Consider the following 12,022-nt stretch of genomic DNA (forward strand, 5'->3'; position numbering starts at 1 on the left):
TGGACCCTTATGACTGGTTTTGTGGTCCAGGGTCACATATATAATTAACGCTTTTATTCCGCAAGGATTCATTAAGTTGATCAAAAATGACAGTATAAACTTTTTAATGTCACACAAAAAAAATCAATTTTAAATAAATGCTGTTCATTTGAACATTATATTCATTAAAAAATCTTGGGGGAAAAATATACAGTATTTATTTATATATATATATATATATATATACACACACACACACATACACAATATCAGGGATTTCACACAATTTCACAAATTCTTAACATTGATAATAATAAATGTTAATAATAAATGTTTATTGACCACCCAAATAATAGATTATATAGTAAAACATATTATATAAAGCATATTAAAATTGTGATACTGAAAAATTCAGCTTTTCCATCACAACTATTTTTTTGTAATATATAAAAATAAAAAACAGCTACATGTTAAATTGCAGTAATATTTCACAATATGACTTTTTATAACCAATACTTCGTGAAAATATATTTAGAAAAAGGACATGCATTAAAGAGTTAGTTCACCCAAAAATTATGCTAATACCAGAAAAACAGCTCCCATTTTTTTGCCTATTAAAAATCTGAAGTAATCAACCATATGTGTGTTGTTATTGCTTCCAGCCTTCGCAAGCGGAACCGTGAGGAACGGATAGCCAGCACGGCACAGAAGGTGCAGCAAATGAAGCTGAAACTAAGCGATTCGGAGAAGAAAAAAGAGAAGTGGCTTTTCTGGAAACCAATTCTCCTGAATGTCGGCGCTGGTGCAGCTGTAGCACTGGGACTGTGCATGTGCTGGGCCTTTCTGTCCCAGTAATGCCGTTTTATCCCACAGATTCCTCTTCTTGTCTTTTATTTGCCCAGGGACCCAAATTATGGTACTCATATTAGTAGGTGCTTGGATGTTTCTAGATGAGGGACAAAAAAAATGTAGAATGATCGTGTTTACAAGCATTCTTACCCGGATGTTCTTCATGATTTATTGAATGTTTGTGTCATATGTGGTTATTACAGTGTAATGAATGATGTAGTTACATTGTAATTCCATCATGGTAAGTTCTTACGGCCTAACAACTTTCACTGTACAGTATTTTGTCTGAGTTTATATGCGGAGCAATGTTAAATAGACCCTCACCGGGTCCGTCTGAGTCCGTTTATTAAATGCGTCTGTTTGCTAAATTCCCGCATGGATATTCATAGGGCGACTCATTTGTTTCAGTAGGTCAAAGCCCAGTGAGTTTCCGTACATGCACATCTCAGGATCTTCTAGTAATAAACTGACTGTAGATTCAGCCAAATGTAATAAGTGGTCCGGTTTCCACTTTTAAAAAATGTACATAGTAAACTCTTTACTAAAGAAGAAGTATTGCTGATTTTGTTGGCATTGTTTTTTTTTTTTTTGTCTCTGGCATCTTCTGTGTATATGCACTTTCTGGTTTCTCAAGCTTATTTGCATCCATAAAACGGTATCTCTCATTTCAAACTGATGTATGAGTGCAAATAAATGCCGATTGTGACAGATTGCATTTTTATAGATTGCTACATCAGTGCAGTGTCAGGTCTGTTATGTTTAATTTTTAGACAATTGATGCTAAACTAACCCTAGCGATTTAGTTTTTGTCTCCATGGATCATAGTTTGTTTCCAGTCGCCGTTACCTCACACTGTAGGATTTCATTGTGGGTTTAATGCCAATTACTTAGCAGAATCAATGGGAGTCAAATTAGATGTCTCTTCCTGCCATGGTTCCAGGAATTGCTCCAATATTTCCAGAAGTGGCTAATGGTGGAGTGGTAATTTCATTCCATCTAGCCAAGTGACCAACCGGGAAAGAACAATCCTTTTTCCTCTCAGCAGTCTGTTGTCACAAGTACGGGAAAAAGCTGTGTTTAAGGGATGACCTTTTAAGAGCTAATAAGATTTTTTAAAGATATGAGAAATGAGAAAGCTGTCCCAAGTGATATCTGGTTTGGGCATAATTTAATATGCCCAAAGTTTTTCTTTGGCTGGTGCAGTTGTGTGTATTATGATGGCAAGGCACTTTTGGGGAAGTCGTGGCCTAATGGTTAGAGAGTCGGACTCATAACCCAAAAGTTGCGGGTTCGAGTCTCGTACTGGCAGGGATTGTAGGTGGGGGGGGAGTGAATGTACAGTGCTCTCTCCCACCTTCAATACCACGACTGAGGTGCCCTTGAGCAAGGCACCGAACCCCCAACTGCTCCCCGGGTGCTGCTGCAAAAAAATGGCTGCCCACTGCTCCGGGTGTGTGTTCACGGTGTGTGTGTGCACTTTGGATGGGATAAATGCAGAGCACTAATATATATATATATATAAGTATTTCAGTAATGAGTCAAATACTGAACAAAAAGTACAGTGGATTATTTAACAGTTCAAAGAATGGGAGATAAAGAACAATACAGAATAAACATCATTTTAACGTTTAGGCAGTTCCATGAATTTGAAAAGCTTAAGAATGGTTATTGGTTTCTTATTTTGTGTTCTCATTTTTAAAAGGGTTTCAATGTAGGCTACATTACAGAAGCTCGAGAATGTTTTTTATGTATTTATTTACGTTTTGTTATTCTTAACTTGTGAATGCAAAATGTAGCTAAAATATTTCAAAGATGAATGATGTAATTCTTTTTCAGAGAGGTTTGGGTTACATGTACATATATTAGCCTATCGTGAGAATGCACATTTGCAAGCCTTGGTTACTTTGGGAATTTCTTATGATTTTAGAATTGCAGATTGGATTTAAGAGAAACATGTCTATGGTTAATATTACTTGAGGCGTTCACGTTTTGTTTTACAACTTAAATTGCACATTTGTCCCTTAAACAAATGTTAAAGCTGCTGTGTTTTAAAGAACTAATAAGTTGCTAAGTGAGGACTTTCAATAAGGACAGCTTTGCATGACTAAAAAACGCACTGTGGAGGACTACAAGATAACTTTTTATTATTGAATTAGCATTATAGCTACATACACTTTCGTTCAAAAGTAAATATTGAACATTTAATAAACAGTCGTAAATTCAAAAATAACACGAGGGGGAGGGGGGAAGCAACCATAAAATTGCATTTATGAATGTGGAATTTTAGCAAAAATGTTAAATTAAGAAAAGTAATTTTTCATCCTCTTTAGAACAGGCCTAAATGACATTTTCCCAAAAAGTGAGAGAGGAACACTGAATATTTTCATGGATACTTTTCTGTATGGTACTCCACAGTATAAGCGAGTAAGTACAAAGTACAGTTTGTGTTTATAATAATAAACGAGAACTACAAGATCCAGGGGCTGAATTTCATGACGTAATTTCCTAAGTACGAAGACGCTGTGCCTGATTGAAACCATAGAGTTGAATATTTTCTAGAATCTCCGAAATAGCAAAGTATTAAAGCTAATAAAGACTATTGTTCGTTAAACGTAATGTAGTTAGGTTTTTGTTTTGCAGCTTTAAGTGTATTTTAAAACCGCTACTGCGAGTATACACAGGCGCTGTGAAGACAGCCTCCCGCTTGCCTTTCCGCCAGGATTTAAAACGTCAGTTGCAGGAGGCGTTGACCTCGCATCCAGCAACAGAAGAAAATTCATACTATGAGTAACTTATGTTGAAAACCTGTGTTTAATGCAGACGCTGACTTCAAATGCTTTGATTTTTTAATTTGAAACTCTTGTGGCATTTTCACGCTCGAAAACATGTCCCTGCCACCAGAAAAAGCAACTGAATTAAAACAAATAATCCATGATCATTTAATCAAGGTAAGCTAATCCAGCAACAGAAGAAAATTCATACTATGAGTAACTTATGTTGAAAACCTGTGTTTAATGCAGACGCTGACTCTTTAGTGCAATAGACTTTGCCTGTGTGTGCTTTGAGCAAATTATTTATGTCCGAAACCATTATATTCCTGTTTTACATCATTTTATGTGAATAAAATAATTTTGTAGTTGTACGTTACTAGAAATGCATTACGGTTTGTTTTCCGATATGATGATGATGATGATGTTGTTGTTTTTACTGGTGTATTTAGGTGGTTGACATGACAACCAACCACACATGCAATACTTTTATATCGTGTAATTTTTGTGCAATTACTACGCATGCAATTTTTATTTAAAGGGGTCATATGATGTTGCTAAAAAAGAACATTATTTTGTGTATATGGTGTAATAAAATGTGTTTATGTGGTTTAAGGTTAAAAAACACATTATTTTCCACAGACTGTACATTATTGTTTCTCCTCTATGCCCCGCCTTTCTGAAACGCGTTGATTTTTACAAAGCTCATCGGTCTGAAAAGCGAGGTGTGCTCTGATTGGCCAGCTAATCCAGTGCGTTGTGATTGGCTGAATTCCTCAAGTGTGTGACGGAAATGTTACGCCCCTCACCATATTGTGATGGAGCCATGAGACAAACATTAAAATAAAAAAAATTATAAATGAGGCATTTGTTGCATCCAGTGGGGACGGATTATAATGACTTATACTGCCTTTTTACGCGTTGCTTTGCATTGCGCCGCGTAAACATAAAACCATGTCTGCATTTGTGATCGGAGAAATGACAAACAACAAGCAGCTGAAGACAAGTGAGTGATTGTTAATGGGTCATCATTTTTTTTTTACCCTCATATCATTCTAAACCCATAATTTTGTTCTTCTTTAAAACACAAATGAAGACATTTTCTGTGCTTATTGCATTATTTGCCATATTTGGTGTGCAGAATGTATGTGTGCTGATCAATGTTTATATGGGAATAAAAGCATGTTCATCATTGTTTATATTTAACGGGTTAGTTCACCCAAAAATTAAAATTCTGTCATTAATTTCTGACCCTCATGTCGTTTCAAACCCGTAAGACCTTCGTTCATCTTCGGAACACAAATTAAGATATTTTTGATGGAATCTGAGAGCTGTCTGACCCTGCACAGACAGCAATACAACTGAAATGTTCCCAAGTCCAGAGACGTAGCAAGGAGATCGGTAAAATAATCCATGTGACATAAGTGGTTCATCCGCAATTATCTCTGCTATGAGAATACTTTTTGTGCACAAAAAGTTTTCTCGTAGCTTCGTATAATTACAGTTGAACCACTGATGTCACATGGATTATTTCACCGATCTCCTTGCTACGTCTCTGGACTTGGGAACATTTAAGTTGCGTTACTGTCTATGAATGGTCAGACAGCTCTCAGATTCCATCAAAAATATCTTAATTTGTGTTCCGAAGATGAACGAAGGTCTTACGGGTTTGAAATGACATGAGAGATAGTAATTAATGACCGAATTTTCATTTTTGGGTGAACTATCCCTTTAAAGTGATTGTATTTCTTCAGAAGACTTGGATTAAACCGCTTGGTTCTTACAGATTGCCTTTATTATATGAAGTGTCAAAGTTTTGGTGGAATGAGCTTTAAATGGAGTGGTAGATTAAATTGAAAATCAGGTTTCAGTAAAAATCTCTTCATTTGTGTTTCGAAGATGAACTCCATTGTTATGGGTTTGGAACAACGTGAGGGTGAATAAATGACTTTCATGTTAGGAAAAAGAGTAGCGTCAGCCAAACATCCTTTGCGTCTCAAGTAAATGATGAAATGTTCATTTTTGAGTGAACTAACCCTTTAAAATCATTTCACCAGCTAACATCAGTCCACTAAGGAGATACCTCTACCTACAAGTTCTTGGCGGTAAGGCCTTCCTGGAACACTTGCAGGAGCCGGAACCTTTACCTGGTCAGGTGTGCTCTACGTTCACCCTTCATCTCCACTTCCGCAACCAGCGCTTCCGCTCCAAACCAGTCCCATGTGCCTGTGAACCAGACCTGCAGGAGGGCTTTCTTCTGGAAGTTCACAGAGATGGCCCAGGTGTCTTAAGCAACCCTACTATTTCTAGCAGTCTAATGTACTCAATTTCATTTCAAGAACCTGTCATGTGTTTTTGTTATGGCACAGGAGATGCTAGCAAGATGGCTGATGCTACCACAATGCTGTCCATCTGTGATCCAGTGCACATGGTGCTGATTAAAACCGACACGTCTGGGGACACAACACTCATTTCTTCTTATTTTCTTGACTGGCGGAGAGTTCTCGGTGCTCTCAACGGGAAAAGCAGTGTCTCAGCAGAACTGCTGGGAGTGGGTAAGCAAATGTCATATTATTGAAGGTGAACATTTTCCTTTCGTAACACGCAGTTTATCCAAAATACAAATTATATGAATATTTATTTATTTATCCTTTATAATATTCCTGTATGACTTGCTCTCTTCTGTTGAACGTTTTTAACTGTACTATATGATCTATTTAAATGTAATTTATTCCTGTGATGACAAAGCTGTAATTTTTAACAGCCATTACTCTAGTCTTCAGTGTCACATCCTTCAGAAATCATTCTAAAATGTTAATTTGATGCTTAAGAAACAATTTTTTTTATTATCAGTGTTGAAAACAGTTGAAAGCAGCGCTGCTTAATATTTTTGTGAAAACTGTGATGCTTTTTTTTCAGAATCATTGATGAATAGAAAATTCTGCTTTTTTTTTTCAATTATTTTTTTCAATCACTTTTGATCAATTTAATGCATCCTTGCAGAATTAGTTTTTTCCCCAAAAAATTTACTGACCCAAAGTTTTGAACATCAGCATAATCCAGTTAACAGCAACCTAAATTATTTTCTAGTAGTCTATTCCTCCTAGGAAAAAAAGTAAGGTATTACTTTAGAAAACTTGGAATAGCATGGACTACTTTTTGTAATTTTGAAACTTAAAATACCCAGTTCAATATTGAATATTTTGTATTATTTCAAAGAAAAAAGTGACTTCGGGTTTGAAGCAACATGAATGTTGGTCTAATTTTTGAACATGTTTACCACAGATATACAAGACCATTTTCTTGACCTTTCAAAAAACAGCCAGAAAATAGTTGACTGATAAACTTGTACTTGGATACTTTTTAACATGCTTTTGTCTGTAGGATCTTGGTCTGGCAACGGTCTGGGATGATCACCTGTCATACCTGCTGTCGGCAGCGCTGTCGGCGTATGAACTAGAGCGCTGTACAGGTGTGTCGTGTGGAAACGAGGAGTTTCAGGATGCCGTGAGAAGAGCGGTACCTGACGGACACACTTTTAAAGGCTTTCCTATTCATTTCTTGCACCGTAATGCACGCAGGGCATTCGCTACCTGCCTCAGGTACCTGCACAAACAAACAGAGCTACCTATAATGCCTTTTTTATTGATATGTCACTTAAAACAGAAGCCATTTAAAGAAGTAGCAACAACAAAATAAATCGCAATTTTGTTCAGTGCTGTTAGTGCTCAAAAGTCACATTGTACCTTTAAAGACAAACCACTAACATCTAAACTTGTTTTCTTATGTATCACTCAGGTCACCGTTCTGTGACGAGATTGTTTGCTGCCGAGGGGATCATGTGCGACTGGCGGTGAGGGTTCGTGTCTTTGCCTATCCAGAGTCAGCTTGTGCTGTGTGGATCATGTTTGCTTGCAAGTACAGATCAGTGCTGTAACTGAAAGCAGTATGACCATTCACCTCAGGTTCATAGAATTCACAAATCTCCTTTACAGCTCCTTAAACTAATCTGCTGGGTCTGGAGTATTATTATGAGTTTTGCAACTACATGTATGCCATTTAAATCTATGCTGCTCATATATGTGCAGTACAATTACAATTGTTTTACATGTACTGTGTGTTTGTGTCAGTTGGAGGCTGTTAAATTGGTATTTATGGATATATTTTTCTAAATAAATCACTTTTACAATGCCTTTATTTATCCTTGGCATGGTTTCCAATCTCTTGTGCCATTTAACTTACCAATTTGTCAGTTTCATTCATTAATTAATTCATTCATTTATTCAGGATTCTTTGGCTAGAAAGTTCAAAACAATATAATTGATTTGAAACAAATCTTTTGTAACATCATAAATATCTTTACTGTCAATTTTTTTTTTAATCAGTTTAATGTGTCCTTGTAGTGAAAGTATTAATTTCTTTCTTTATTTCTTTTCTTTTTCTTTTGATTTTTAAATCTTACTTACCCCAAACCTTTGAATGGTAGTGTATCATGCCTTTTACAAAAGTATTAAGCAGCACATTTTTAATATTACATCAGAAGTTTGTTCAAAAATATTAGTTGAGCTTAAGCTTCTTAGCACTGGGTTTTATCAGCCGAAAATATTTATAAAACAAACCAAAGTATTTTCACCAATGTACTGTATTTAAATGTTAACATGTATTTTATTAAATTTTTTATATATTTGTTTCCTAATGACAATATATATATATTTGTACATGTAAACAGGCAATTTAATGAATAGTACACTCTAAAAAATGCTGGGTTAAAAAAGGGACAAACCCAGCTGTTGGGTTGTTTTGACCCAGGGTTGGGTTGTTTTGACCCAGCTGTTGGGTTGTTTTGAATAAAAATGCTAACAAGTGAACGCAACAAAAACCGGTATGTCTATGCAGTTTTTGGCCAGGAGATGGCAACATACTCTTAGAAATTTTTTTTTTTTTTACAATTGTAGACTTGATCCTATAGGTAAGATGAGCCAATATATCCTGATCCGTCCTCATGCTACAGCACATTTATTGAACCCAAAGCAGAGATGAGCTTGCATTCTCTTTAAGATGACCTTTGTGATCATGTTCCTTTTGTGGTATTTCGAGTCATTAGCAAATCTGGCCAAGTATTCAGAGAATCCACACTAAACCACAAGAGCACATCTTGTCTCTCCAAGGTTGCATCATTGTCTCCTCCATAAGCTTCTAATTAACAGGTACTAGTTGCCATGGCTGCCACGCAGTTCCACTTAGAATGGAAGCAAATTTGTGTTTTACACTGAAACATATATGCTTTTACAAACAAGCTATTTTGTTTAAATCCTGAAATGTGTCTGATGAGTCATTATTGTGCTAGTTATTAGAAATCATTTATGCTGATCAAGATCAATTTAAGGTTGTAAAAAGAAAATGAAGTAGGCCTACAAATAAAAATAGCACAATGTGCTAAGAGGACATGGTCATCTGAAACACATGGGTGCTTGATGTAACACATTGCATATGAACATTGTCCACCTTCTTTGTGTTCCACAGAATAATTACTTTGCAATGTAGAAGTAGGCTTTTTTTATTTTGTGAATGTGCAAGATTTCAGATTCATTCGACAATTCAATAAACACTACAACAGTTCGTTACAGTGTGTTTATGATTACGATAATAAATTAAAATAATGTTACCAGTTTGCAACATCAAACCGCCTATAGTAGTGCTTGAGATTTTCAGGGGCTCTTCCAGTAGGTTACAAGGTTGCGCCGCCAGTAGGTGGCGACAGGTAGGTCACTTTTGATTGAGTTATTGAATCATTCACTCATTCCATTCCTTCACTGAACACTGATTCATTCAAGAAGTAAACCCATTATATTGTGGCCGTGCGTGATAGATAATTCAGCTTGAGTTCCTTTAGACTATTTTTCTTGTCGGAACAACAGCAGACAAAGTAAATGGCAATCTAAATGTAAGTTGCTAAACATTAACTTTTTACTTATTCAAGTGTTGTATGAAATGTTCAAGTGTAGTAAGTAAAACAATGGACAGATAAGACTAATAAACAGGCTGTTACTCAGTTTACTCTTTAAGTATATCAATTTATATCAGTTACATTCATAATAACTTGGATATAATTATGCGCCTTGTCGATCAGAACGCACATTTGCACTCCAACAAATGAAATGTTGTGCTATAGTATTGCTGAAGACTGCAGTCTGGTCTTATCAATTAATGTATAAGTTCTCACAATTTTTAAATCCGTTTCGGTGAGTTAAAGTTCTTCAAAACTAGATTGACTATTATGATTTTTCGACGCGGTGTTTAATCCTTCAGTTTGCAACGGTACGTAATTTTCCTTCAAAATACAAACAACACTAGAGCTTCAACCGTAAACCTAAAGATGATGGTTTAAGGATTATTTAATTGATATTTTAAACCTTTTTTTACTTTGAGTGATTGCATGATTCCACTTGAGGTATCATGTATTGCTGAATTGAAAGTCTACATACCATCGTAAGATCATACTATTACTTTCCTGTTTGCTTGCACAAGGCTCCATTTCATAAGGTTGCGTGCGGTGTGACTCAATAAGATCCTTAATATGAACAAGACATAGTGCATTCCAGCACACGAGCTAGTCTTAGGGCCTCAAAATGCACTGAATGGCTTTGCTTAACTTTTGTTTCATTTTCTTTTTGCTGTTTAATCCACTTGCACATTACAAATAACTTGTGAACTGTGTGGAAACAGTGACATCCAATTATATCCGTCTTTCCCATCTCTCGTTAACAAGTGTGCGTTCAGCTACTGAACGTGTCGAGGACAAGGAGTGTGTATGGTATTGGGGGTTGGATTTGTGGAAGGGGTGATTTAAGTTAATGAATATTTCCTTTTTGACTGAATCCCACCTTCACTTCTAATCCCATTTCCTGTCTGGCAGAGGAAGTGTTTGATGATGCCAAACAAGTATGGTCTTCTTCACTGCATATGAAATGTCTTGAACTGCAGGTGCAATATTCTAATGAGTCTGTAGGGACAGAAAGCTCATCTCAGCAGACCAGTGACAAAAACACACTCCGCTAACGCTGACAAAATTGGCTGTTGATTAAGAGAAGTTTGATTTGATTATGTGTTGTTTTGGAAATACCATTTTTCAGTTATTAATTGATAAATTTGATCAAATCTAGACAGCTGCAGACGTGGCGTCCACCAGACTCTTATTGTTGTATGACAGGCATGTCTTTACTTTTAAAATATAATATTCAAGTTTCCTTATTCTTAGTTTTAAAATAACTATTTACTTAGATGTCTCAGCTTGATCCTTTATGTGATTTTAATTGAAAAAACTAATGAAAGTGCATTTTGTTTTTATTTTTATGCCCTCTCTGTTTTATTTTATTTTTTTATAAAAATCTTACAAAATTCAAGTCAAACTGATATCTTGAATATTATATTACAAACATTACAAACTCATCCACAGATCATTTACAAATATGAACAATGTTCAAAAATACCATGATGAAACATGAATATTTACAACAGAGTAAAAAATGGTGCCAGTTTGTAATTACACAGCATGCATTTATCCAATTACGTACACTGTAAATTGCAAATGAGATACTTCAGAGTGAAAAAGCATAAAAGGTAAAATGGCTTCAATTATCTAATGCAAGAAAGACCTGCCACTTTTGTAATGAAACAAATACCTGTAACACTTTTTTTCTCTCTCTCATTAATGGAACAAATGCAATTATAGAACAGACATGTGAAAACAATATTTAAAGATATTAAATGCTCAAATAAATTGCATTTCTGTGAACACCTGTTCCACAAAAACGGTGTAAGCAATTAAGCCCCCCAGTGCCCTCTGTCTTGTTAATGTTTTCTGATACCAGACAATGGAAATTTACAGTTATTAAGCCATCAGGGGTATTATCCATGTTTTTTATTTTTATTTCTAAAACTATTTGAGCTATATTACAGACGGTGCACAAATACTTTGAGAAAATAAACATTTAAAGATGTTTATTATGTTTATGGTAATGTATGAATTTCAGATAGCTTAAAAAGGTTAAATATAATAAATAAAGAATACAATATACACTACAGTTTGGGATCAGTAAGACTTTTTAAGAAATGAATACTTTTAATCAACAAAAGTTGACTGTAAATATTTTTACATATAGTGGCAAAAAAAATATATATTTTGTATAGGCTACTTTCTGTTCATCAAACAATCCTAATAAAAACAAATACAAAAATATATTAATATAAACTGTTTTCAATTGTGATGATAAGAAAAGATTGAGCACCACATCAGCATATATGATTTTTGAAGGAAATGACACTGAAAACTGGAGTAAAATTCAGCTTTGCCATCACGGGCTTAAAAACAATCTGTAGAAATCAGTTATCTTAAATGTCATATTTCACGGTATTACACTGTATTT

General features: G+C 35.2%; 2 protein-coding genes and 1 long non-coding RNA gene across 3 annotated transcripts in view; all 3 read left to right on the plus strand.

The window, feature by feature from the left end:
• The window catches only part of LOC107575508 (tyrosine-protein phosphatase non-receptor type 2-like), an 11,051-nt gene extending 9,671 nt beyond the window's left edge, over window positions 1-1,380 (plus strand). The window contains exon 5 of the mRNA XM_016261871.1: window positions 642-1,380. Within this exon, the coding sequence (XP_016117357.1) occupies window positions 642-834 (193 nt within the window). The 3' untranslated portion in view covers window positions 835-1,380. The remainder of the gene's footprint in view (window positions 1-641) is intronic.
• A 2,192-nt stretch (window positions 1,381-3,572) lies between these two features.
• Window positions 3,573-12,022, plus strand: part of LOC107575509 (centrosomal protein of 76 kDa-like) — an 11,389-nt gene continuing 2,939 nt past the window's right edge. The window contains exons 1-8 of the mRNA XM_016261872.1: window positions 3,573-3,776; window positions 3,966-4,038; window positions 4,573-4,602; window positions 5,654-5,878; window positions 5,966-6,161; window positions 6,687-6,711; window positions 6,981-7,198; window positions 7,395-7,455. Of these exons, the coding sequence (XP_016117358.1) occupies window positions 3,714-3,776; window positions 3,966-4,038; window positions 4,573-4,602; window positions 5,654-5,878; window positions 5,966-6,161; window positions 6,687-6,711; window positions 6,981-7,198; window positions 7,395-7,455 (891 nt within the window). The 5' untranslated portion in view covers window positions 3,573-3,713. The remainder of the gene's footprint in view (window positions 3,777-3,965; window positions 4,039-4,572; window positions 4,603-5,653; window positions 5,879-5,965; window positions 6,162-6,686; window positions 6,712-6,980; window positions 7,199-7,394; window positions 7,456-12,022) is intronic.
• LOC107575510 (uncharacterized) lies at window positions 6,960-7,789 on the plus strand. The gene is made up of 2 exons (XR_001607891.1): window positions 6,960-7,198; window positions 7,395-7,789. It is a non-coding gene; the product is annotated as an uncharacterized lncRNA (long non-coding RNA).

The sequence above is a fragment of the Sinocyclocheilus grahami genome, unplaced genomic scaffold, assembly GCF_001515645.1.
Source record: "Sinocyclocheilus grahami isolate Dianchi unplaced genomic scaffold, SAMN03320097.WGS_v1.1 scaffold2682.1, whole genome shotgun sequence".
Lineage (NCBI taxonomy): Eukaryota > Metazoa > Chordata > Actinopteri > Cypriniformes > Cyprinidae > Sinocyclocheilus > Sinocyclocheilus grahami.